Genomic DNA, 27,946 nt, shown 5'->3' on the forward strand with positions numbered 1-27,946 from the left:
GTGATGCATGTTACAAGCAGTAAGTAAAACACGTGGGTAATGCATGTTACAAGCAGTAAGTAAAACGTGTGGGTAATGCATGTTGCAAGCAGTAAGTAAAACACGTGGGTAATGCATGTTACAAGCAGTAAGTAAAATGCGTGGGTAATGTATGTTACAAGCAGTAAGTAAAACGTGTGGGTAATGCATGTTACAAGCAGTAAGTAAAACACGTGGGTAATGCATGTTACAAGCAGTAAGTAAAATGCGTGGGTGATGCAGGTTACAAGCAGTGAGTAAAATGTGTGGGTGATGCATGTTAGAAGCAGTGAGTAAAACACGGGGGTAATGCATGTTACAAGCAGTAAGTAAAATGCGTGGGTGATGCATGTTACAAGCAGTAAGTAAAATGCGTGGGTAATGCATGTTACAAGCAGTAAGTAAAACGCGTGGGTGATGCATGTTGCAAGCAGTAAGTAAAACACGTGGGTAATGCATGTTACAAGCAGTAAGTAAAACGCATGGGTGATGCATGTTACAAGCAGTAAGTAAAACACGTGGGTAATGCATGTTACAAGCAGTAAGTAAAACGCATGGGTAATGCATGTTACAAACAGTAAATAAAACACGTGGATAATGCATGTTACAAGCAGTAAGTAAAATGCGTGGGTGATGCATGTTACAAGCAGTAAGTAAAACACGTGGGTAATGCATGTTACAAACAGTAAGTAAAACCTGTGGGTAATGCATGTTACAAGCAGTAAGTAAAACGCGTGGGTAATGCATGTTAGAAGCAGTGAGTAAAACACGTGGGTGATGCATGTTACAAGCAGTAAGTAAAACACGTGGGTAATGCATGTTACAAGCAGTAAGTAAAACGTGTGGGTAATGCATGTTACAAGCAGTAAGTAAAACACGTGGGTAATGCATGTTACAAGCAGTAAGTAAAATGCGTGGGTGATGCAGGTTACAAGCAGTGAGTAAAATGCGTGGGTGATGCATGTTAGAAGCAGTGAGTAAAACACGGGGGTAATGCATGTTACAAGCAGTAAGTAAAATGCGTGGGTAATGCATGTTACAAGCAGTAAGTAAAACGCGTGGGTGATGCATGTTACAAGCAGTAAGTAAAACACGTGGGTAATGCATGTTACAAGCAGTAAATAAAACGCATGGGTAATGCATGTTACAAGCAGTAAGTAAAACACGTGGGTAATGCATGTTACAAGCAGTAAGTAAAGCGCATGGGTAATGCATGTTACAAACAGTAAATAAAACACGTGGATAATGCATGTTACAAGCAGTAAGTAAAATGCGTGGGTGATGCATGTTACAAGCAGTAAGTAAAACACGTGGGTAATGCATGTTACAAACAGTAAGTAAAACCCGTGGGTAATGCATGTTACAAGCAGTAAGTAAAACGCGTGGGTAATGCATGTTAGAAGCAGTGAGTAAAACGCGTGGGTGATGCATGTTACAAGCAGTAAGTAAAACACGTGGGTAATGCATGTTACAAGCAGTAAGTAAAACGTGTGGGTAATGCATGTTACAAGCAGTAAGTAAAATACGTGGGTGATGCATGTTACAAGCAGTAAGTTAAATGCGTGGGTGATGCAGGTTACAAGCAGTGAGTAAAATGCGTGGGTGATGCATGTTAGAAGCAGTGAGTAAAACACGGGGGTAATGCATGTTACAAGCAGTAAGTAAAATGCGTGGGTGATGCATGTTACAAGCAGTAAGTAAAACATGTGGGTAATGCATGTTTACAAGCAGTAAGTAAAACGCGTGGGTTATGCATGTTACAAGCAGTAAGTAAAACACGTGGGTAATGCATGTTACAAGCAGTAAGTAAAACGCATGGGTAATGCATGTTACAAACAGTAAAGAAAACACGTGGATAATGCATGTTACAAGCAGTAAGTAAAATGCGTGGGTGATGCATGTTACAAGCAGTAAGTAAAACACGTGGGTAATGCATGTTACAAACAGTAAGTAAAACCCGTGGGTAATGCATGTTACAAGCAGTAAGTAAAACGCGTGGGGGATGCATGTTACAAGCAGTGATTAAAACGCGTGGGTGATGCATGTTACAAGCAGTAAGTAAAACACGTGGGTAATGCATGTTACAAGCAGTAAGTAAAACGTGTGGGTAATGCATGTTACAAGCAGTAAGTAAAACACGTGGGTAATGCATGTTACAAGCAGTAAGTAAAATGCGTGGGTGATGCATGTTAGAAGCAGTGAGTAAAACACGGGGGTAATGCATGTTACAAGCAGTAAGTAAAACACGTGGGTAATGCATGTTACAAGCAGTAAGTAAAACACGTGGGTAATGCATGTTACAAGCAGTAAGTAAAACGCATGGGTAATGCATGTTACAAGCAGTAAGTAAAACACGTGGGTAATGCATGTTACAAGCAGTAAGTAAAACGCATGTGTAATGCATGTTACAAACAGTAAATAAAACACGTGGATAATGCATGTTACAAGCAGTAAGTAAAATGCGTGGGTGATGCATGTTACAAGCAGTAAGTAAAACATGTGGGTAATGCATGTTACAAGCAGTAAGTAAAATGCGTGGGTAATGCATGTTACAAGCAGTAAGTAAAACACGTGGGTAATGCATGTTACAAGCAGTAAGTAAAACACGTGGGTAATGCATGTTACAAACAGTAAGTAAAATGCGTGGGGAATGCATGTTACAAGTAGTAAGTAAAATGCGTGGGTAATGCATGTTACAAGCAGTAAGTAAAACGCGTGGGTGATGCATGTTACAAGCAGTAAGTAAAACACGTGGGTAATGCATGTTACAAGCAGTAAGTAAAACGCATGGGTAATGCATGTTACAAGCAGTAAGTAAAACACGTGGGTAATGCATGTTACAAGCAGTAAGTAAAACGCATGGGTAATGCATGTTACAAACAGTAAATAAAACACGTGGATAATGCATGTTACAAGCAGTAAGTAAAATGCGTGGGTGATGCATGTTACAAGCAGTAAGTAAAATACGTGGGTAATGCATGTTACAAACAGTAAGTAAAACCCGTGGGTAATGCATGTTACAAGCAGTAAGTAAAACGCGTGGGTGATGCATGTTAGAAGCAGTGAGTAAAACGCGTGGGTAATGCATGTTACAAGCAGTAAGTAAAACACGTGGGTAATGCATGTTACAAGCAGTAAGTAAAACGTGTGGGTAATGCATGTTACAAGCAGTAAGTAAAACACGTGGGTAATGCATGTTACAAGCAATAAGTAAAATGCGTGGGTGATGCAGGTTACAAGCAGTGAGTAAAATGCGTGGGTAATGCATGTTAGAAGCAGTGAGTAAAACACGGGGGTAATGCATGTTACAAGCAGTAAGTAAAATGCGTGGGTTATGCATGTTACAAGCAGTAAGTAAAACATGTGGGTAATGCATGTTACAAGCAGTAAGTAAAACACGTGGGTAATGCATGTTACAAGCAGTAAGTAAAATGCGTGGGTGGTGCATGTTACAAGCAGTAAGTAAAATGCGTGGGTAATGCATGTTACAAGCAGTAAGTAAAACGCATGGGTGATGCATGTTACAAGCAGTAAGTAAAACACGTGGGTAATGCATGTTACAAGCAGTAAGTAAAACGCATGGGTAATGCATGTTACAAACAGTAAATAAAACACGTGGATAATGCATGTTACAAGCAGTAAGTAAAATGCGTGAGTGATGCATGTTACAAGCAGTAAGTAAAACACGTGGGTAATGCATGTTACAAACAGTAAGTAAAACCCGTGGGTAATGCATGTTACAAGCAGTAAGTAAAACGCGTGGGTATTGCATGTTAGAAGCAGTGAGTAAAACGCGTGGGTGATGCATGTTACAAGCAGTAAGTAAAACACGTGGGTAATGCATGTTACAAGCAGTAAGTAAAACGTGTGGATAATGCATGTTACAAGCAGTAAGTAAAACACGTGGGTAATGCATGTTACAAGCAGTAAGTAAAATGCGTGGGTGATGCAGGTTACAAGCAGTGAGTAAAATGCGTGGGTGATGCATGTTAGAAGCAGTGAGTAAAACACGGGGGTAATGCATGTTACAAGCAGTAAGTAAAATGCGTGGGTAATGCATGTTACAAGCAGTAAGTAAAACATGTGGGTAATGCATGTTACAAGCAGTAAGTAAAACGCGTGGGTTATGCATGTTACAAGCAGTAAGTAAAACACGTGGGTAATGCATGTTACAAGCAGTAAGTAAAACGCATGGGTAATGCATGTTACAAACAGTAAAGAAAACACGTGGATAATGCATGTTACAAGCAGTAAGTAAAATGCGTTGGTAATGCATGTTACAAGCAGTAAGTAAAACACGTGGGTAATGCATGTTACAAACAGTAAGTAAAACCCGTGGGTAATGCATGTTACAAGCAGTAAGTAAAACGCGTGGGTAATGCATGTTAGAAGCAGTGAGTAAAACGCGTGGGTGATGCATGTTACAAGCAGTAAGTAAAACACGTGGGTAATGCATGTTACAAGCAGTAAGTAAAACGTGTGGGTAATGCATGTTACAAGCAGTAAGTAAAACATGTGGGTAATGCATGTTACAAGCAGTAAGTAAAATGCGTGGGTTATGCATGTTACAAGCAGTAAGTAAAACATGTGGGTAATACATGTTACAAGCAGTAAGTAAAACGCGTGGGTAATGCATGTTACAAACAGTAAGTAAAATTCGTGGATAATGCATGTTACAAGCAGTAAGTAAAACGCGTGGAGTGCATGTTACAAGCAGTAAGTAAATTGCGTGGGTAATGCATGTTACAAGCAGTAAGTAAAACGCGTGGGTATTGCATGTTAGAAGCAGTGATTAAAACGCGTGGGTGATGCATGTTACAAGCAGTAAGTAAAACGCGTGGAGTGCATGTTACAAGCAGTAAGTAAAACAAGTGGGTGATGCAATTTACACACTGTCCTGTATTAGGAATAGGGGGGCAGATGTATTAACCCTGGAGATGTGATAAAGCAGTGATAAGTGCAATGTGATAACGCACCAGCCAATCAGCTCCAATATGTAAATTGACAGTTGGGAGCTGATTGGCTGGTTTGTTAATACCTTGCACTTATCACTGCTTTATCACTTCTCCAGAATGAATACATCATGATCTGCCCCAGGGTATGCTATAACATGGGCCCTCATTCCGAGTTGATCGGTACGATCATCTTCCCTGACATGCTAGTCCGCCCCGCATGTCAGGCCAGCCCACCCCCCCCCCTCCCCGCACAAGTACAAAAGAATTGCCGCCTTTGTACGTGTTGAGAAACTCCCAGCCAGCGCAGCTCCGGCGGCTGGCCGGGAGCTACTTGTCGCTGCTCAGGTCGCAGCGGCTGCATGTGACGTCACACAACCGCTGCGCCCCCCCCCCCCCGTGCGCGGTCTGTCCAAACGCCGCCGTGCCACCCCTTCCCGCCCTGCGACCGCCTCTGCCTGTTAATCAGCCAGAGGCGATCGCTAGGCAATGAAGGCTGTCGGCCATCTGGCATGCGCCAGCGCACTGCGGCGTCGGCACATGCGCAGTTCTGACCTGAACGCTGCGCTGCGAAGAACTGCAGCGAGCGTTCAGGTCAGAATGACCCCCATAGTGCACTAAGGGGGAGATGTAGCAGTTAAATTGTTGTAAATCCTGCAAGAAATACAGTCTTCAGACATTGACCACATCAATTAAGGATCCTGAATATGTAAGACACAGATGTGCAGCAGACATTGGAGATACCTGCACAGTGCCTCCTTTTTCTTTGTCACTACAGGGACTGCTGTCCGTATGAATGAATGAATGAATGAATGAATGAATGAAGCTCCGATACTGGCTGCTCACACACGTATAGTTTACCGGTCACACATGCACATTGGGCTTAATTCAGACCTGTTTGCTAGCAGGCGATTTTTGCACCTCTGCGATCAGATAGTCGCCGCCCATAGGGGAGTGTATTTTAGCTGTGAAGTGTGCGATCGCCTGTGTAGCAGAGATGTACAAACAGATCTTGTGCAGTCTCTGCGCAGCCCAGGACTTACTCAGCCGCTGCGATCACATCAGCCTGTCCGGGACCGGATTTGACGTCGGAATTTCCAACCACTCCCAGAAATGGTCACTTGCCACCCACAAATGCCCTCTTCCTGTCAATCTCCTTGTGAATGCCCAGGCCAATGGATCCTTCGCACAAACCCATTGCTGAGCGGTGATCCGCTTTGTACCCGTGTGACGTGCCTGCGCATTGCGGTGCATACGTATGCGCAGTTTAGACCTGATCGCCCGCTGTGCGAAAATGCAGCCTAGTGATCAGGTCTGAATTACCCCCATTACCTCTTCCGGGTCTGAAACCTGGATGTAAAGACTTTGAGACAGCAATTTACTGGAGGAGCTGTCCCGGCAATATTACATTGCATATGCACTAAGCTCCGGAATGTGATACATTCTTTCTCTGACGTCCTAGTGGATGCTGGGAACTCCGAAAGGACCATGGGGAATAGCGGCTCCGCAGGAGACTGGGCACAACTAAAGAAAGCTTTTAGGTCACCTGGTGTGCACTGGCTCCTCCCACTATGACCCTCCTCCAAGCCTCAGTTAGATTTTGTGCCCGGCCGAGGTTGGATGCACACTAGGGGCTCTCCTGACCTTCTAGAAAGAAAGTATATAATTAGGTTTTTTATTTTACAGTGAGACCTGCTGGCAACAGGCTCACTGCAGCGAGGGACTAAGGGGAGAAGAAGCGAACCTACCTGCTTGCAGCTAGCTTGGGCTTCTTAGGCTACTGGACACCATTAGCTCCAGAGGGATCGACCGCATGGAACTGGCCTTGGTGTTCGGTCCCGGAGCCGCGCCGCCGTCCCCCTTACAGAGACAGAAGTAAGAAGAGGTCCGGAAAATCGGCGGCAGAAGACATCAGTCTTCACCAAGGTAGCGCACAGCACTGCAGCTGTGCGCCATTGCTCCTCATACACACTTCACACTCCGGTCACTGAGGGTGCAGGGCGCTAGGGGGGGGGGGCGCCCTGAGCAGCAATAAAAAGACCTTGGCTGGCAAAAATACCACAATATATAGCCCGCAGTGGCGTAACTACTGCCCCCGCAGCCCTCGCGGTGGCTTGGGGGCGAGGGGCTGCGGGGGCGCCACTGCCTTTGCACAGATTGACATGCGGACGAGTGTCCGCATGTCAATCTGCGGTCTCCTCCCTCCGCTGCTGTAAGGAGGGACACGGAGCGCACAGCGCGCGCCTCTCCCGTGTCCCTCCCTGGCTCTCCGGCCGGTCTAATAAAGGAAGTGCCGTTCGTGAGCTCTGATTGGCTCACGAACCGGCACTTCCTTTATTAGACCGGCCGGAAAGCCAGGAGGGACACGGGAGATGCGCGCGCTGTGCGCTCCGTGTCCCTCCAACACAAAGGAGGGTGGGGGTGGGGGGAGAGCAGGCACTGTGGGGGAATATCTGGCACTGGGGGCATATACCTGGCGGCACTGTGGGGGAATATCTGGCACTGGGGGCATATACCTGGCACTGTGGGGGGATATCTGGCACTGGGGGCATATACCTGGCACTGGGGGCATATACCTGGCACTGTGGGGGAATATCTGGCACTGGGGGCATATACCTGGCACTGTGGGGGAATATCTGGCACTGGGGGGCATATACCTGGCACTGGGGGCATATACCTGGTACTGTGGGGGAATATCTGGCACTGGGGGCATATACCTGGCACTGTGGGGGAACATCTGGCACTGTGGGCATATACCTGGCACTGTGGGGGAATATATGGCACTGGGGGGAGCAGGCACTGAGGGGGCATATGTGGCACTGTGGGGGAATATCTGGCACTGGGGGCATATACCTGGCACTGTGGGGGAATATTTGGCACTGGGGGGAGCAGGCACTGAGGGGGCATATGTGGCACTGTGTGAGAATATCTGGCACTAGGGGCATATACCTGGTACTGTGGGGGAATATGTGGCACTGTGGGGGGGGTATATTTGGCACTGGGGGCATGTACCTGGCACTGTGGGGGAATATCTGGCACTGGGGGCATATACCTGGCACTGTGGGGGAATATCTGGCACTGGGGGGAGCAGGCACTGAGGGGGCATATGTGGCACTGTGCGAGAATATCTGGCACTAGGGGCATATACCTGGCACTGTGGGGGGATATGTGGCACTGGGGGGGGGTATATTTGGCACTGGGGGCATGTACCTGGCACTGTGGGGGAATATCTGGCACTGGGGGCATATGTGGCACTGGGGGGGGTATATTTGGCACTGGGGGCATGTACCTGGCACTGTGGGGGAATATCTGGCACTGGGGGCATATGTGGCACTGGGGGGGGTATATTTGGCACTGGCGGCATGTACCTGGCACTGTGGGGGAATATCTGGCACTGGGGGCATATACCTGGCACTGTGGGGGAATATCTGGCACTGGGGGCATATGTGGCACTGAGAGCACGGCCCTAGCAACAAGAACTACCCCCTAGCAACGAGCATGACACCCAGTGCATGAAACCCCTGGCAACGAGCATGACACCCAGTGCATGAAACCCCTGGCAACGAGCATGACACCCAGTGCATGAAACCCCTGGCAACGAGCATGACACCCTGAGCATGAAAACCCCTGGCACCGTGCATGGAACCAAGAGCATGAAACCGCTGGCAACGAGCATGACACCCAGTGCATGAAACCCCTGGCAACGAGCATGACACCCTGAGCATGAAAACCCCTGGCACCGTGCATGGAACCAAGAGCATGAAACCCCTGGCAACGAGCAGGTAATTTAAAAGTAATTAGAAGCCTTACTGTAGAACTTAATGTGTAATGGGCATTACGGTGTGTGGCATAATGTATCACGGACATTGCGGTGTGTGTCATAATGTGTCAGGCATTACGGTGTGTTGTATACTATATCACGGGCATTGTGGTATGTGGTATAATGTCTCAGGATCATTGTGGTGTGTGTCATACTGTGTCACAGACATTGTATGTGCTATAATGTATCAGGGGCATTGCAGTGTGTAGCATAATGTATAACGGGCATTGCGATTCCTGTCATAATGTGTCACATGCATTACGGTGTGTGGCATAATGTGTCGGGGGCATTACAGTGTGTGCATACAGGGGCATAAGTTATTATAAGACGCCCGGAGGCGAAAAAGTTTATATTGCCCCCCCCCGCGGCCCAGTCCAGGTATACACTCACAGCTACATATACACGCACTCACATATATACAAATACACACCCAACCACATATACACACAGCATATATACGCACACACATTATACCACTCACACACACAGCCACATATATCCACACACATAGCCACATATCTACATACTCACAGTCACAAACACATCTATACAAATACACACATACATATACACACACACACCCACACACATTGATACACACACTGTCCCCCACCCTGACACTTTCCTCCATAAGATACATCTTCTCACCTGCCTCAGTGTAAGCATGCAGGAGGAGCTGGGCAGCGGCGTTGTGCGGCAGGAGCTGAAGCCGGGAAGGTGTGCTGTGGTGGTGCAGGAGCTGGGTAGCGGCACTGTGGGACGGGAGCCGGCCAGCCGTGATGTCATCAGGCTGGCCGGGTAGCTGCGTTATGGGGAGCTGAAGCGTCGTATCATCATCCTGGTGCCGGGCGGGAGCCGGGGTGTCATTCGGGAGACGGGAGCCACAGCCGGACAACCACACTGTCGGAGGCAATGGAGAAGGTGCCCCCTTCATTGCTGGAGCCCGGCGGCATCCGACTCCATTGCCTCCCAGACTTCCGCCACTGTGTGCATATTGTGTCATGTGCATTATTGTGTGTGGCATAATGGCTAAGGCCATTGCAGTATGTGGAATAATGTATACTGGGCATTAGTATATGGAGGAAAAATGACAAATAATGTAAGGGGCATGAATCAGGATTATTTTTCTTTGCTGTGGTGGCTAACGTCTGGGCGTGCAGGTTGCAAAACTGGGGTATAAGGTAGTCTTTTCCTGCAATACCACGCCCCTTTACGCGAAGCCACGCCCATTTCAACTAAGCCACACACCCTTTTGGCGGCGCTTTACTAGTGCCAATTATGGGGGGGGGGGGGGGCGCCGAAGAATTTTTTGGCTTGGGGGAGAAAAATTTCTAGTTACGCCACTGATAGCCCCAGAGGCTATATATGTGATAATTACCCCTGCCAGAATCCATAAAAAAGCGGGAGAATAGTCCGCGAAAAAGGGGCGGAGCTATCTCCTTCAGCACACTGGCGCCATTTCTCCCTCACAGCTCCGCTGGAAGGAAGCTCCCTGGCTCTCCCCTGCAGTCTACACTACAGAAAAGGGTAAAAAAGAGAGGGGGGGCACTAAATTTAGGCGCAGTATATATAACAGCAGCTATAGGGGACATAATTCAGTTAGTCCCTGCATTATATAGCGCTCTGGTGTGTGCTGGCATACTCTCACTCTGTCTCCCCAAAGGGCTTTTGTGGGTCCTGTCCTCTGTTAGAGCATTCCCTGTGTATGTGCGGTATGTCGGTACGGCTGTGTCGACATGTTTGATGAGGATAATGATGTGGAGGCGGAGCAGATGCCTATAGAAGGGATGTCACCCCCTGCGGGGCAGACACCTGAGTGGATGGACTTATGGAAGGAATTGCGTGCACGTGTCGACTCCTTACACAAAAAATTTGACGACATGCCAAATGCGGGACAGCCGGCTTCTCAGCTTGTGCCTGTCCAGGCGTCTCAAAGGCCATCGGGGGCTCTAAAACGCCCGCTACCTCAGATGGCAGACGCGGATGTCGACACGGATACTGACACCAGTGTCGACGACGATGAGTCTAGTCTAATGTCCACTAAGGCCATTCGTTGCATGATTGAAGCAATGAAAGAGGTGTTACAAATTTCTGATATAAACCCAGGTACCACTAAAAAGGGTATTATGTTTGGGGAGAAAAAACTACCCGTAGTTTTTCCCCCATCAGAAGAATTAAATGAAGTGTGTGAAGAAGCGTGGGCTTTCCCTGATAAAAGATTGGTAATCTCTAAGAAGTTACTAATGGCGTTCCCTTTCCCGCCAGAGGATAGGTCACGTTGGGAGACACCACCTAGGGTGGATAAAGCGCTCACACGTTTGTCTAAAAAGGTGGCACTACCGTCTCCGGATACGGCCGCCCTCAAGGAACCTGCTGATAGAAAGCAGGAGGCGATCCTGAAGTCTGTATATACACACTCAGGCATTATACTTAGACCAGCTATTGCGTCAGCATGGATGTGCAGTGCTGCCGCTGCGTGGTCAGATTCCCTGTCAGAAAATATTGACACCCTAGACAGGGACACTATTCTGCTAACCATAGAGCATATAAAAGACTCAGTCTTATACATGAGAGATGCACAGAGGGAGATCTGCCGACTGGCATCTAAAATAAGTGCACTGTCCATTTCTGCTAGGAGAGGCTTATGGACTCGCCAGTGGACAGGGGATGCAGATTCAAAAAGGCACATGGAAGTTTTGCCTTATAAGGGTGAGGAGTTATTCGGGGATGGTCTCTCAGACCTAGTTTCCACAGCAACTGCTGGGAAGTCAGCATTTTTACCCCATGTTCCCTCACAGCCTAAAAAGGCGCCGTTTTATCAGGTACAGTCCTTTCGGACTCAGAAAAACAGGCGTGGAAAAGGCGGGTCCTTTCTGTCCAGAGGCAGAGGTAGGGGAAAAAGGCTGCAACAAACAGCAGGTTCCCAGGAGCAAAAGTCCTCCCCCGCTTCTTCCAAGTCCGCCGCATGACGGTGGGGCTCCACAGGCGGAGCCAGGTACGGTGGGGGGCCGCCTCAAAAATTTCAGCGATCAGTGGGCTCGCTCACAGGTGGATCCCTGGATCCTGCAAATAGTATCTCAAGGGTACAAACTGGAATTCGAGGCGTCTACTCTCCACCCCACAGGTTCCTAAAATCTGCCTTGCTGACAACTCCCTCAGGCAGGGAGGCTGTGCTAGAGGCAATTCACAAGCTGTATTCCCAGCAGGTGATAGTCAAGGTGCCCCTACTTCAACAAGGACGGGGTTACTATTCCACACTGTTTGTGGTACCGAAACCGGACGGTTCGGTGAGACCCATTTTAAATTTGAAATCCTTGAACACATACATAAAAAAATTCAAGTTCAAGATGGAATCGCTCAGGGCGGTTATTGCAAGCCTGGACGAGGGGGATTACATGGTATCCCTGGACATCAAGGATGCTTACCTGCATGTCCCCATTTACTATCCTCACCAGGAGTACCTCAGATTTGTGGTACAGGATTGCCATTACCAATTCCAGACGCTGCCGTTTGGACTCTCCACGGCACCGAGGGTGTTTACCAAAGTAATGGCGGAAATGATGATACTCCTTCGAAGAAAGGGAGTTTTAATTATCCCGTACTTGGACGATCTCCTAATAAAGGCGAGGTCCAAGGAGCAGTTGTTGGTGGGAGTAGCACTATCTCAGGAGGTGCTACACCAGCACGGTGGGATTCTGAATATTCCAAAATCACAACTGGTTCCGACGACACGTCTACTGTTCCTGGGTATGATTCTGGATACAGTCCAGAAAAAAGTGTTTCTCCCGGAGGAGAAAGCCAAGGAGCTGACCTCCTGAAACCGAAACAGGTATCGGTGCATCACTGCACGCGGGTCCTGGGAAAGATGGTGGCTTCTTATGAAGCAAATCCTTTCGGCAGGTTCCATGCCAGAATCTTTCAGTGGGACCTGTTGGACCAATGGTCCGGTTAGCATCTTCAGATGCATCGCCTAATAACCCTGTCTCCAAGAACCAGGGTGTTTCTGCTGTGGTGGCTGCAGAGTGCTCATCTTCTAGAGGGCCGCAGATTCGGCATACAGGACTGGGTCCTGGTGACCACGGATGCCAGCCTTCGAGGCTGGGGGGCAGTCACACAGGGAAGAAACTTCCAAGCACTATGGTCGAGTCAGGAGACTTCCCTACACATAAATATTCTGGAACTAAGGGCCATTTACAATGCCCTAAGTCAGGCAAAATCCCTGCTTCTACACCAGCCGGTACTGATCCAGTCAGACAACATCACGGCAGTCGCCCATGTAAATCGACAGGGCGGCACAAGAAGCAGGATGGCAATGGCAGAAGCCACAAGGATTCTCCGATGGGCGGAAAATCACATACTAGCACTGTCAGCAGTGTTCATTCCGGGAGTGGACAACTGGGAAGCAGACTTTCTCAGCAGGCACGACCTCCACCCGGGAGAGTGGGGACTTCATCCAGAAGTCTTCACGCTGATTGTAAATCGATGGGAACGGCCACAGGTGGACATGATGGCGTCCCGCCTAAACAAAAAACTAGAGAGATATTGCGCCAGGTCAAGGGACCCTCAGGCGATAGCTGTGGACGCTCTAGTGACACCGTGGGTGTACCAGTCGGTTTATGTGTTCCCTCCTCTGCCTCTCATACCAAGGGTACTGAGAATAATAAGAAAACGAGGAGTAAGAACAATACTCGTGGTTCCGGATTGGCCAAGACGAGCGTGGTACCCGGAACTTCAAGAGATGATCTCAGAGGACCCATGGCCTCTGCCGCTCAGACAGGACCTGCTGCAGCAGGGGCTCTGTCTGTTCCAAGACTTACCGCGGCTGCGTTTGACGGCATGGCGGTTGAACGCCGGATCCTGAAGGAAAAGGGCATTCCGGAGGAAGTCATTCCTACGCTGATTAAAGCCAGGAAAGATGTAACTGCAAAGCATTATCACCGCATATGGCGGAAATATGTTGCTTGGTGTGAGGCCAAAAAGGCCCCAACAGAGGAATTTCAACTAGGTCGATTTCTGCATTTCCTACAAGCAGGAGTGACTATGGGCCTAAAACTAGGCTCCATTAAGGTACAGATCTCGGCTCTGTCGATTTTCTTCCAGAAAGAACTAGCTTCACTACCTGAAGTTCAGACGTTTGTGAAAGGAGTGCTGCATATTCAGCCCCCGTTTGTGCCTCCAGTGGCACCTTGGGATCTCAACGTGGTGTTGAGTTTCTTAAAATCACATTGGTTTGAGCCACTTAAATCCGTGGATCTAAAATATCTCACGTGGAAAGTGGTCATGTTATTGGCCTTGGCTTCAGCCAGGCGTGTATCAGAATTGGCAGCTTTGTCATGTAAAAGCCCTTATCTGATTTTCCATATGGATAGGGCGGAATTGAGGACTCGTCCCCAGTTTCTCCCTAAGGTGGTATCAGCTTTTCACTTGAACCAACCTATTGTGGTCCCTGCGGCTACTAGGGACTTGGAGGATTCCAAGTTGCTGGACGTAGTCAGGGCCTTGAAAATTTATGTTTCCAGGACGGCTGGAGTCAGGAAAACTGACTCGCTATTTATCCTGTATGCACCCAACAAGCTGGGTGCTCCTGCTTCTAAGCAGACTATTGCTTGCTGGATTTGTAGCACAATTCAGCTGGCGCATTCTGCGGCTGCACTGCCGCATCCTAAATCAGTAAAAGCCCATTCCACAAGGAAGGTGGGCTCATCTTGGGCGGCTGCCCGAGGGGTCTCGGCTTTACAACTTTGCCGAGCTGCAACTTGGTCAGGGGCAAACACTAGAGATGAGCGGGTTCGGTTTCTCTGAATCCGAACCCGCCAGAACTTCATGTTTTTTTTCACGGGTCCGAGCGACTCGGATCTTCCCGCCTTGCTCGGTTAACCCGAGCGCGCCCGAACGTCATCATGACGCTGTCGGATTCTCGCGAGGCTCGGATTCTATCGCGAGACTCGGATTCTATATAAGGAGCCGCGCGTCGCCGCCATTTTCACACGTGCATTGAGATTGATAGGGAGAGGACGTGGCTGGCGTCCTCTCCATTTAGATTATAAGAGACTGAGAGAGATTTACTGGAGCTGACTAGGAGGAGTACTGTTACTGTAGAAGTGTAGAGACTGAGTGGAGAGAGTTTACTAGTGAGGACAGTGCAGTTTACTTTATATTTATAATCCGTTCTCTGCCTGAAAAAAGCGATACACAGCACACAGTGACTCAGTCACATACCATATCTGTGTGCACTGCTCAGGCTCAGGCCAGTGTGCTGCATCATCTATTATCTATATATAATATTATATATATCTGTCTGACTGCTCAGCTCACACAGCTTATAATTGTGGGGGAGACTGGGGAGCACTACTGCAGTGCCAGTTATAGGTTATAGCAGGAGCCAGGAGTACATAATATATTATATAGTGAGTGACCACCAGACACACAGTGCAGTTTATTTAATATATCCGTTCTCTGCCTGAAAAAAGCGATACACACAGTGACTCAGTCAGTCACATACCATATCTGTGTGCACTGCTCAGGCTCAGGCCAGTGTGCTGCATCATCTATTATCTATATATAATATTATATATATCTGTCTGACTGCTCAGCTCACACAGCTTATAATTGTGGGGGAGACTGGGGAGCACTACTGCAGTGCCAGTTATAGGTTATAGCAGGAGCCAGGAGTACATAATATATTATATAGTGAGTGACCACCAGACACACAGTGCAGTTTATTTAATATATCCGTTCTCTGCCTGAAAAAAGCGATACACACAGTGACTCAGTCAGTCACATACCATATCTGTGTGCACTGCTCAGGCTCAGGCCAGTGTGCTGCATCATCTATTATCTATATATAATATTATATATATCTGTCTGACTGCTCAGCTCACATAGCTTATAATTGTGGGGGAGACTGGGGAGCACTACTGCAGTGCCAGTTATAGGTTATAGCAGGAGCCAGGAGTACATAATATATTATATAGTGAGTGACCACCAGACACACAGTGCAGTTTATTTAATATATCCGTTCTCTGCCTGAAAAAAGCGATACACACAGTGACTCAGTCAGTCACATACCATATCTGTGTGCACTGCTCAGGCTCAGGCCAGTGTGCTGCATCATCTATTATCTATATAATATTATATATATCTGTCTGACTGCTCAGCTCACACAGCTTATAATTGTGGGGGAGACTGGGGAGCACTACTGCAGTGCCAGTTATAGGTTATAGCAGGAGCCAGGAGTACATATTATATTAAAATTAAACAGTGCACACTTTTGCTGCAGGAGTGCCACTGCCAGTGTGACTGACCAGTGACCTGACCACACTGACCACCAGTATAGTTAGTAGTATACTTATATTGTGATTGCCTGAAAAAGTTAAACACTCGTCGTGTGACTTCACTTGTGTGGTTTTTTTTTTTTTATTCTATAAAAATAAAACTCATTCTGCTGACAGACAGTGTCCAGCTGGTCCGTCATTATATAATATATAATATATACCTGTCCGGCTGCAGTAGTGATATATATATATTTTTTATATCATTTATCATCCAGTCGCAGCAGACACAGTACGGTAGTTCACGGCTGTGGCTACCTCTGTGTCTCTGCACTCGGCAGGCAGTCCGTCCATAATTGTAATACCACCTAACCGTGGATTTTTTTCATTCTTCTTTATACATACATAGTTACATAGACATCTTCTCTTTATCAACCAGTCTATATTAGCTGCAGACACAGTACAGTACGGTAGTTCACGGCTGTGGCTACCTCTGTGTCTGCACTCGGCAGGCAGTCCGTCCATAATTGTATACCACCTAACCGTGGTTTTTTTTCATTCTTCTTTATACATACATAGTTACATAGACATCTTCTCTTTATCAACCAGTCTATATTAGCTGCAGACACAGTACAGTACGGTAGTTCACGGCTGTGGCTACCTCTGTGTCTGCACTCGGCAGGCAGTCCGTCCATAATTGTATACCACCTAACCGTGGATTTTTTTCAGTCTTCTTTATACATACATAGTTACATAGACATCTTCTCTTTATCAACCAGTCTATATTAGCTGCAGACACAGTACAGTACGGTAGTTCACGGCTGTGGCTACCTCTGTGTCTGCAGTCGGCAGGCAGTCCATAATTGTATACTAGTATCCATCTCCATTGTTTACCTGAGGTGCCTTTTAGTTGTGCCTATTAAAATATGGAGAACAAAAATGTTGAGGTTCCAAAATTAGGGAAAGATCAAGATCCACTTCCACCTCGTGCTGAAGCTGCTGCCACTAGTCATGGCCGAGACGATGAAATGCCAGCAACGTCGTCTGCCAAGGCCGATGCCCAATGTCATAGTACAGAGCATGTCAAATCCAAAACACCAAATATCAGAAAAAAAAGGACTCCAAAACCTAAAATAAAATTGTCGGAGGAGAAGCGTAAACTTGCCAATATGCCATTTACCACACGGAGTGGCAAGGAACGGCTGAGGCCCTGGCCTATGTTCATGGCTAGTGGTTCAGCTTCACATGAGGATGGAAGCACTCAGCCTCTCGCTAGAAAAATGAAAAGACTCAAGCTGGCAAAAGCAGCACAGCAAAGAACTGTGCATTCTTCGAAATCCCAAATCCACAAGGAGAGTCCAATTGTGTCGGTTGCGATGCCTGACCTTCCCAACACTGGACGTGAAGAGCATGCGCCTTCCACCATTTGCACGCCCCCTGCAAGTGCTGGAAGGAGCACCCGCAGTCCAGTTCCTGATAGTCAGATTGAAGATGTCAGTGTTGAAGTACACCAGGATGAGGAGGATATGGGTGTTGCTGGCGCTGGGGAGGAAATTGACCAGGAGGATTCTGATGGTGAGGTGGTTTGTTTAAGTCAGGCACCCGGGGAGACACCTGTTGTCCGTGGGAGGAATATGGCCGTTGACATGCCAGGTGAAAATACCAAAAAAATCAGCTCTTCGGTGTGGAGGTATTTCACCAGAAATGCGGACAACAGGTGTCAAGCCGTGTGTTCCCTTTGTCAAGCTGTAATAAGTAGGGGTAAGGACGTTAACCACCTCGGAACATCCTCCCTTATACGTCACCTGCAGCGCATTCATAATAAGTCAGTGACAAGTTCAAAAACTTTGGGTGACAGCGGAAGCAGTCCACTGACCAGTAAATCCCTTCCTCTTGTAACCAAGCTCACGCAAACCACCCCACCAACTCCCTCAGTGTCAATTTCCTCCTTCCCCAGGAATGCCAATAGTCCTGCAGGCCATGTCACTGGCAATTCTGACGAGTCCTCTCCTGCCTGGGATTCCTCCGATGCATCCTTGCGTGTAACGCCTACTGCTGCTGGCGCTGCTGTTGTTGCCGCTGGGAGTCGATGGTCATCCCAGAGGGGAAGTCGTAAGCCCACTTGTACTACTTCCAGTAAGCAATTGACTGTTCAACAGTCCTTTGCGAGGAAGATGAAATATCACAGCAGTCATCCTACTGCAAAGCGGATAACTGAGGCCTTGACAACTATGTTGGTGTTAGACGTGCGTCCGGTATCCGCCGTTAGTTCACAGGGAACTAGACAATTTATTGAGGCAGTGTGCCCCCGTTACCAAATACCATCTAGGTTCCACTTCTCTAGGCAGGCGATACCGAGAATGTACACGGACGTCAGAAAAAGACTCACCAGTGTCCTAAAAAATGCAGTTGTACCCAATGTCCACTTAACCACGGACATGTGGACAAGTGGAGCAGGGCAGGGTCAGGACTATATGACTGTGACAGCCCACTGGGTAGATGTATGGACTCCCGCCGCAAGAACAGCAGCGGCGGCACCAGTAGCAGCATCTCGCAAACGCCAACTCTTTCCTAGGCAGGCTACGCTTTGTATCACCGCTTTCCAGAATACGCACACAGCTGAAAACCTCTTACGGCAACTGAGGAAGATCATCGCAGAATGGCTTACCCCAATTGGACTCTCCTGTGGATTTGTGGCATCGGACAACGCCAGCAATATTGTGTGTGCATTAAATATGGGCAAATTCCAGCACGTCCCATGTTTTGCACATACCTTGAATTTGGTGGTGCAGAATTTTTAAAAAAAACGACAGGGGCGTGCAAGAGATGCTGTCGGTGGCCAGAAAAATTGCGGGACACTTTCGGCGTACAGGCACCACGTACAGAAGACTGGAGCACCACCAAAAACTACTGAACCTGCCCTGCCATCATCTGAAGCAAGAAGTGGTAACGAGGTGGAATTCAACCCTCTATATGCTTCAGAGGTTGGAGGAGCAGCAAAAGGCCATTCAAGCCTATACAATTGAGCACGATATAGGAGGTGGAATGCACCTGTCTCAAGTGCAGTGGAGAATGATTTCAACGTTGTGCAAGGTTCTGATGCCCTTTGAACTTGCCACACGTGAAGTCAGTTCAGACACTGCCAGCCTGAGTCAGGTCATTCCCCTCATCAGGCTTTTGCAGAAGAAGCTGGAGGCATTGAAGAAGGAGCTAAAAGGGAGCGATTCCGCTAGGCATGTGGGACTTGTGGATGCAGCCCTTAATTCGCTTAACAAGGATTCACGGGTGGTCAATCTGTTGAAATCAGAGCACTACATTTTGGCCACCGTGTTCGATCCTAGATTTAAAGCCTACCTTGGATCTCTCTTTCCGGCAGACACAAGTCTGCTGGGGTGCAAAGACCTGCTGGTGACAAAATTGTCAAGTCAAGCGGAACGCGACCTGTCAACATCTCCTCCTTCACATTCTCCCGCAACTGGGGGTGCGAGGAAAAGGCTCAGAATTCCGAGCCCACCCGCTGGCGGTGATGCAGGGCAGTCTGGAGCGACTGCTGATGCTGACATCTGGTCCGGACTGAAGGACCTGACAACGATTACGGACATGTCGTCTACTGTCACTGCATATGATTCTCTCAACATTGATAGAATGGTGGAGGATTATATGAGTGACCGCATCCAAGTAGGCACGTCACACAGTCCGTACTTATACTGGCAGGAAAAAGAGGCAATTTGGAGGCCCTTGCACAAACTGGCTTTATTCTACCTAAGTTGCCCTCCCACAAGTGTGTACTCCGAAAGAGTGTTTAGTGCCGCCGCTCACCTTGTCAGCAATCGGCGTACGAGGTTACATCCAGAAAATGTGGAGAAGATGATGTTCATTAAAATGAATTATAATCAATTCCTCCGCGGAGACATTGACCAGCAGCAATTGCCTCCACAAAGTACACAGGGAGCTGAGATGGTGGATTCCAGTGGGGACGAATTGATAATCTGTGAGGAGGGGGATGTACACGGTGATATATCGGAGGGTGAAGATGAGGTGGACATCTTGCCTCTGTAGAGCCAGTTTGTGCAAGGAGAGATTAATTGCTTCTTTTTTGGGGGGGGGCCAAACCAACCCGTCATATCAGTCACAGTCGTGTGGCAGACCCTGTCACTGAAATGATGGGTTGGTTAAAGTGTGCATGTCCTGTTTTGTTTATACAACATAAGGGTGGGTGGGAGGGCCCAAGGACAATTCCATCTTGCACCTCTTTTTTCTTTTCTTTTTCTTTGCATCATGTGCTGATTGGGGAGGGTTTTTTGGAAGGGACATCCTGCGTGACACTGCAGTGCCACTCCTAGATGGGCCCGGTGTTTGTGTCGGCCACTAGGGTCGCTAATCTTACTCACACAGTCAGCTACCTCATTGCGCCTCTTTTTTTCTTTGCGTCATGTGCTGTTTGGGGAGGGTTTTTTGGAAGGGACATCCTGCGTGACACTGCAGTGCCACTCCTAGATGGGCCCGGTGTTTGTGTCGGCCACTAGGGTCGCTAATCTTACTCACACAGCTACCTCATTGCGCCTCTTTTTTTCTTTGCGTCATGTGCTGTTTGGGGAGGGTTTTTTGGAAGGGCCATCCTGCGTGACACTGCAGTGCCACTCCTAGATGGGCCCGGTGTTTGTGTCGGCCACTAGGGTCGCTAATCTTACTCACACAGCTACCTCATTGCGCCTCTTTTTTTCTTTGCGTCATGTGCTGTTTGGGGAGGGTTTTTTGGAAGGGACATCCTGCGTGACACTGCAGTGCCACTCCTAGATGGGCCCGGTGTTTGTGTCGGCCACTAGGGTCGCTTATCTTACTCACACAGCGACCTCGGTGCAAATTTTAGGACTAAAAATAATATTGTGAGGTGTGAGGTATTCAGAATAGACTGAAAATGAGTGTAAATTATGGTTTTTGAGGTTAATAATACTTTGGGATCAAAATGACCCCCAAATTCTATGATTTAAGCTGTTTTTTAGTGTTTTTTGAAAAAAACACCCGAATCCAAAACACACCCGAATCCGACAAAAAAAATTCGGTGAGGTTTTGCCAAAACGCGTTCGAACCCAAAACACGGCCGCGGAACCGAACCCAAAACCAAAACACAAAACCCGAAAAATTTCAGGCGCTCATCTCTAGCAAACACGTTTGCAAAATTCTACAAATTTGATACCCTGGCTGAGGAGGACCTTGAGTTCTCTCATTCGGTGCTGCAGAGTCATCCGCACTCTCCCGCCCATTTGGGAGCTTTGGTATAATCCCCATGGTCCTTTCGGAGTTCCCAGCATCCACTAGGACGTCAGAGAAAATAAGATTTTACTCACCGGTAAATCTATTTCTCGTAGTCCGTAGTGGATGCTGGGCGCCCGTCCCAAGTGCGGATTGTCTGCAATACTTGTACATAGTTATTGTTAACTAAAGGGTTATTGTTGAGCCATCTGTTGAGAGGCTCAGTTGTTTTTTCATACTGTTAAACTGGGTATAGTATCACGAGTTATACGGTGTGATTGGTGTGGCTGGTAAGATTCAAAATCCTTCCTTATTATGTCAGCTCGTCCGGGCACAGTGTCCTAACTGAGGCTTGGAGGAGGGTCATAGTGGGAGGAGCCAGTGCACACCAGGTGACCTAAAAGCTTTCTTTAGTTGTGCCCAGTCTCCTGCGGAGCCGCTATTCCCCATGGTCCTTTCGGAGTTCCCAGCATCCACTATGGACTACGAGAAATAGATTTACCGGTGAGTAAAATCTTATTTTATATGGCATCACCCAGTAGAAATCTATGGGCTTCTTTTCGCATTGCCCTCTCAGAGGGATCCAATCAGATGCCTCCCAGCTCCCCCGGTGGCGCGTGTGTGCGGACGGACACCCGGGTCATAGACTCAGAGGTCTCCACACCCCAAAGGACAGCTGTTAGACAGTCCTTATACATATGTTTGGTATATGCTGGTCAGAAGCAGCCAACCTGACCACTATAAGGCTGCTAGGAAAATGAATACAAGACATTTCTGCTCTCTTTCAGGTGGATTAGCCATCCCGAGTACCCTTTCCACGATGAATACTGAGAGACCCCATAACACCAGTCCTGTATCAGCAGCTTCGCCAGTTTGCTTAGATTTCCGAATAACGCAGCACGCAGGGTGTCGCACCTGTGGAACAAATCACCTATTACTGTTCCTCCATGATAACCCAGAATGATTTGTTCAGTATAAACTCCCTAGATCAGGGATGGAGAACCTTCCGCCCTACAGCTGTTGTTAAACTACACATCCCAGCATGCCCTGCAACAGTTTTAGCATGGCTAAATAGCAAAACTGTAGCAAGGCATGCTGGTATGTGTAGTTCAACCACAGCTGGAGGGCCAAAGGTTCTCCATCCCTGCCCTAGATCATAGGCCTTCAACCTGCGGCCCTCCCGCTGCTGTGGAACTACACATCCCAGCATGCCCTGCCTCAGTTTCTGCATACCTTAATAGCAAAACTGTGGCAGGGCATGCTGGGATGTGTACTTCCACAGCAGCTGGAGGGCTGCAGGTTGAAGACCCATGCCCCTAGATATTTGGGAAAGGCCGGGCAGGTCTCCAAGGGCTGTCCCCTATTGAGTACAGTTCCCTTAATTCCATATTTCATGCTCACAATATTACATATGTATAGACACCCCTAACACAACCATGTGCTCTCCTACATCCAGACCCTATAAACACTTAGCTGTCATGTTTCTAGGCTATATTATAATGTGATTAAACGTCATATTATGTAATACTGGCTGTTCTTTTCTCATACACTGTTTTGTACTATATATAACTATATCACTTGTGGCCGTTGCAAATAAAAATCTAAAAATTAAAAAAATGACGTATTTATTGTATGAGTAATGCATGTTCCTCTCACCATGGACAGGCATATACCGGTACTTTGCACTGTCCCCGGGAGCCGTACACTGACTGCAGGAGGAAGCGCACAGTGACATACATCGCGGGGTACTTCATCCTGCATCTTTACTTCATTGCTGTCCCCATTCTCGTTACTTTTCTGTCACTTCCAACCAACGCCTATCGTCACAATTTACTAAGTGGCAAACCACACATCAAGGCACATGGGGGAAGACGTAAGAGCAGTTTCCCACGGCAGCCAATCAGATTCTAGCTCCCATTAAACTAGCACCTGGCCGCTGTATTGCTGTACTCTGTGGACTGAAGGTACAGTAGCTCTTTCTGGATACACTAAAGCTCATTTAGAATCACTGTGCTAATTCTGTTTTGCGAAATCATGATTATCAGTCTTTACAGATAAGGTCATGGATTCATGCTCCAAGAAGGCGCCACCTGCTGGCTGCAAATGTTTGAACGATGTGACTGAAGTGGTCGGGCCCTCAGGTAACTCAGGATGGCCGTGTAATTCACACTAGTGGGGCCAGTGAAGCTGCATCGTAAGGACACAGGCCCTGGCCTACTGTATGCACGCCAGACACAGGGCTGACACACCTCCGTTCTCTGTAACGCTGGCCCCACCCCCGAACGGCCATCGTCGCAGACACAGTTCCAGCACAAATCAACAAACATTGGAGATGTGCGAAAACCATTGGATTTGCGTATATCTCTGAATTAGTCCGATTCCTGTAGTGCGATGCACTTTTTGAGTCACATTATGATGTCACAGCCCAGCGCCACTTACAGGAAGGGGAGCCGCTCAGGTAACACGCATGGGCCATATTATTACATAGACAGGCTAATTGCACTGTCCCAATCCATCTGTCTAGCATTACACGTCTAGAAATAAGAAATAAACGACAGTCATTCAACTTTACATTTATTGCAAAAACAATTCCAGGAGACACAGCCCATCCCTCCAGTTGTCTGTGTATTACGATACTAGGATTATCCTGTACAGTAATCGCTGTTCCTCGTTGCTTCCCATGCTCCTGGGGCTAAAGCATTACAGACACAACACACAATGGGCGTGTAAGGAACTACCGACGTAATCTCCGTCACGCTCTTCAGTACTCATCATGGAAGGGGTATTCCGGGTGCTGCTTCATTCTGAAAGAGGCAAAAATAAAATGTTAAATAAAGCTGCAACTGTGTTCAAAGCCCCTAGAGGGGAGGTGTATCAAACCTTTGAGACAGATAATGAAGAGGAGTGGCCTGGAAACCAGCTCTAATAAGGGGGACATGTACTAAGCAGTGATAAAAGTGGAGAAGTGAGCCAGTGGAGAAGTTGCCCATGGCAACCAATCAGCATTGACGTAACAGTTACAATTTGCATACTATAAACGTATACAGAGCAGCTGATTGGATGGGATGGGCAACTTCTCCACAGGCTCACTTCTCCACTTTTATCACTGCTTAGTACATATCCCCCATAGCTACAACTTATCTAGCACAGTCTATAAAATGACAGAAGCTGAGTAAAATGTTAGTACTCCCATTTGTGAGACAACGGGCGGTATCCTGTTAGCAGCAGTAAATTACTGCTGCTAAAGGTCTCGCCCAGGGACTATTCTAAGGCAGGCTAAACCAAATCCCCGGAAAACAGACCCGTTTTCAAGCGAAAACGGGGCTGTCTGTCACGTGAACACACAGGCTTCACTGAACCTGTGTGTTTTCGGGAGAAAGGGTATTTTTTTTTTACAGACTACCTAATATGATAGCCTTTAAAAAAAAAAGTCAGTGAAACATCGGGAAAAATCAGGAAAAACTTCAGTTTTTCGCGCCCGATGTTTTAGTGCAGCTCTTAGAATACCCTCCTATGCAGTGGTGCAAGTAGAAATATTTTCTTAGTGGTACTGAGTGACGAAAAATGGGCGTGGTCATGTTTTGTGAGGGGGCGTGGCCACATGCTGCTAGTGTGAGTGGCTACATGACACTAGCGGCGTGGCCACACGACACAGCCCCTTTTTTGGGGGGGAATCTGAAGGCAAAGCTAAAAATATATAGTAATGCCTCCAGTATAATAGAAATATATAGTAATGCCCCCAGTATAATAGAAATATATAGTGATGCCCCCAGTATAATAGAAATATATAGTGATACCTCCAGTATAATAGAAATATATAGTAATGCCTCCAGTATAATAGAAATATATAGTAATGCCTCCAGTATAATAGAAATATATAGTGATACCTCCAGTATAATAGAAATATATAGTAATACCTCCAGTATAATAGAAATATATAGTGATACCTCCAGTATAATAGAAATATATAGTGATACCACCAGTATAATAGAAATATATAGTAATGCCTCCAGTATAATAGAACTATATAGTAATGCCTCCAGTATAATAGAAATATATAGTGATACCTCCAGTATAATAGAAATATATAGTAATGCCTCCAGTATAATAGAAATATATAGTAATGCCCCCAGTATAATAGAAATATATTGTACTGCCTCCAGTATGATAGAAATATATAGTAATGCCTCCAGTATAATAGAAATATATAGTGATACCTTCAGTATAATAGAAATATATAGTAATGCCTCCAGTATAATAGAAATATATAGTGATGCCTCCAGTATAATAGAAATATATAGTAATGCCTCCAGTATAATAGAAATATATAGTGATACCTCCAGTATAATAGAAATATATACAGGTTGAGTCTCCCTTATCCAAAATGCTTGGGACCAGAGGTATTTTGGATATGGGATTTTTCCGTATTTTGGAATAATTGCATACCATAATGAGATATCATGGTGATGGGCCCTAAGTCTAAGTACAGAATGCATTTATGTTACATATACACCTTATACACACAGCCTGGAGGTCATTTTAGCCAATATTTTTTATAACTTTGTGTATTTCACAAAGTGTGTCTACATTCACACAATTCATTTATGTTTCATATACACCTTATACACACAGCCTGAAGGTCATTTAATACAATATTTTTAATAACTTTGTGTATTAAACAAAATTTGTGTACATTGAGCCATCTAAAAACAAAGGTTTCACTATCTCACTCTCACTCAGAAAAGTCCGTATTTCGGAATATTCCGTATTTCGGAATATTTGGATATGGGATACTCAACCTGTAGTAATACCTCCAGTATAATAGAAATATATAGTAATGCCTCCAGTATAATAGAAATATATAGTAATGCCCCCAGTATAATAGAAATATATAGTAATGCCCCCAGTATAATAGAAATATATAGTACTGCCTCCAGTATAATAGAAATATATAGTACTGCCTCCAGTATAATAGAAATATATAGTAATGCCTCCAGTATAATAGAAATATATAGTAATGCCTCCAGTATAATAGAAATATATAGTAATGCCCCCAGTATAATAGAAATATATAGTACTGCCTCCAGTATAATAGAAATATATAGTAATGCCTCCAGTATAATAGAAATATATAGTAATGCCTCCAGTATAATAGAAATATATAGTACTGCCTCCAGTATAATAGAAATATATAGTAATGCCTCCAGTATAATAGAAATATATAGTGATACCTTCAGTATAATAGAAATATATAGTAATGCCTCCAGTATAATAGAAATATATAGTAATGCCTCCAGTATAATAGAAATATATAGTAATGCCCCCAGTATAATAGAAATATATAGTAATGCCCCCAGTATAATAGAAATATATAGTAATGCCCCCAGTATAATAGAAATATATAGTAATGCCCCCAGTATAATAGAAATATATAGTAATGCCTCCAGTATAATAAAAATATATAGTGATACCTCCAGTATAATAGAAATATATAGTAATGCCTCCAGTATAATAGAAATATATAGTAATGCCTCCAGTATAATAGAAATATATAGTACTGCCTCCAGTATAATAGAAATATATAGTAATACCTCCAGTATAATAGAAATATATAGTAATGCCTCCAGTATAATAAAAATATATAGTGATACCTCCAGTATAATAGAAATATATAGTAATGCCTCCAGTATAATAGAAATATATAGTAATGCCTCCAGTATAATAGAAATATATAGTAATGCCTCCAGTATAATAGAAATATATAGTAATACCTCCAGTATAATAGAAATATATAGTACTGCCTCCAGTATAATAGAAAATAAGATTTTACTTACCGATAAATCTATTTCTCGTAGTCCGTAGTGGATGCTGGGGACTCCGTCAGGACCATGGGGATTAGCGGCTCCGCAGGAGACAGGGCACAAAAATAAAGCTTTAGGATCAGGTGGTGTGCACTGGCTCCTCCCCCTATGACCCTCCTCCAAGCCTCAGTTAGGATACTGTGCCCGGACGAGCGTACACAATAAGGAAGGATTTTGAATCCCGGGTAAGACTCATACCAGCCACACCAATCACACCGTACAACTTGTGATCTGAACCCAGTTAACAGTATGACAAACGTAGGAGCCTCTGAACAGACGGCTCACAACAATAACAACCCGATTTTTTTGTAACAATAACTATGTACAAGTATTGCAGACAATCCGCACTTGGGATGGGCGCCCAGCATCCACTACGGACTACGAGAAATAGATTTATCGGTAAGTAAAATCTTATTTTCTCTGACGTCCTAGTGGATGCTGGGGACTCCGTCAGGACCATGGGGATTATACCAAAGCTCCCAAACGGGCGGGAGAGTGCGGATGACTCTGCAGCACCGAATGAGAGAACTCCAGGTCCTCTTTAGCCAGGGTATCAAATTTGTAGAATTTTACAAACGTGTTCTCCCCCGACCACGTAGCTGCTCGGCAGAGTTGTAATGCCGAGACCCCTCGGGCAGCCGCCCAGGATGAGCCCACCTTCCTTGTGGAATGGGCCTTGACAGATTTAGGCTGTGGCAGGCCTGCCACAGAATGTGCAAGTTGAATTGTGCTACAAATCCAACGAGCAATCGTCTGCTTAGAAGCAGGAGC

The 27,946-nt window shown here is 46.3% G+C and overlaps 2 protein-coding genes across 4 annotated transcripts in view; one reads left to right on the plus strand and one right to left on the minus strand.

Moving 5' to 3' along the window:
• Window positions 1–23,885, plus strand: part of LOC134933698 (prostaglandin-E(2) 9-reductase-like) — a 58,812-nt gene extending 34,927 nt beyond the window's left edge. Inside the window, exon 9 of one of the 2 annotated variants that reach the window (XM_063929082.1) lies at window positions 22,980–23,885. In XM_063929082.1, the coding sequence (XP_063785152.1) occupies window positions 22,980–23,046 (67 nt within the window). In that variant the 3' untranslated portion in view covers window positions 23,047–23,885. Of the gene's footprint in view, window positions 1–22,102; window positions 22,932–22,979 lie in introns of those variants that run through there. The other variant, XM_063929083.1, reaches the window with a different exon arrangement.
• Window positions 1–27,946, minus strand: part of LOC134933696 (aldo-keto reductase family 1 member C1-like) — a 243,009-nt gene that overhangs the window by 145,457 nt on the left and 69,606 nt on the right. The gene's annotated exons all lie outside the window — the stretch shown is intronic.

The sequence above is a fragment of the Pseudophryne corroboree genome, chromosome 6, assembly GCF_028390025.1.
Source record: "Pseudophryne corroboree isolate aPseCor3 chromosome 6, aPseCor3.hap2, whole genome shotgun sequence".
Taxonomy (NCBI): Eukaryota; Metazoa; Chordata; class Amphibia; order Anura; family Myobatrachidae; genus Pseudophryne; species Pseudophryne corroboree.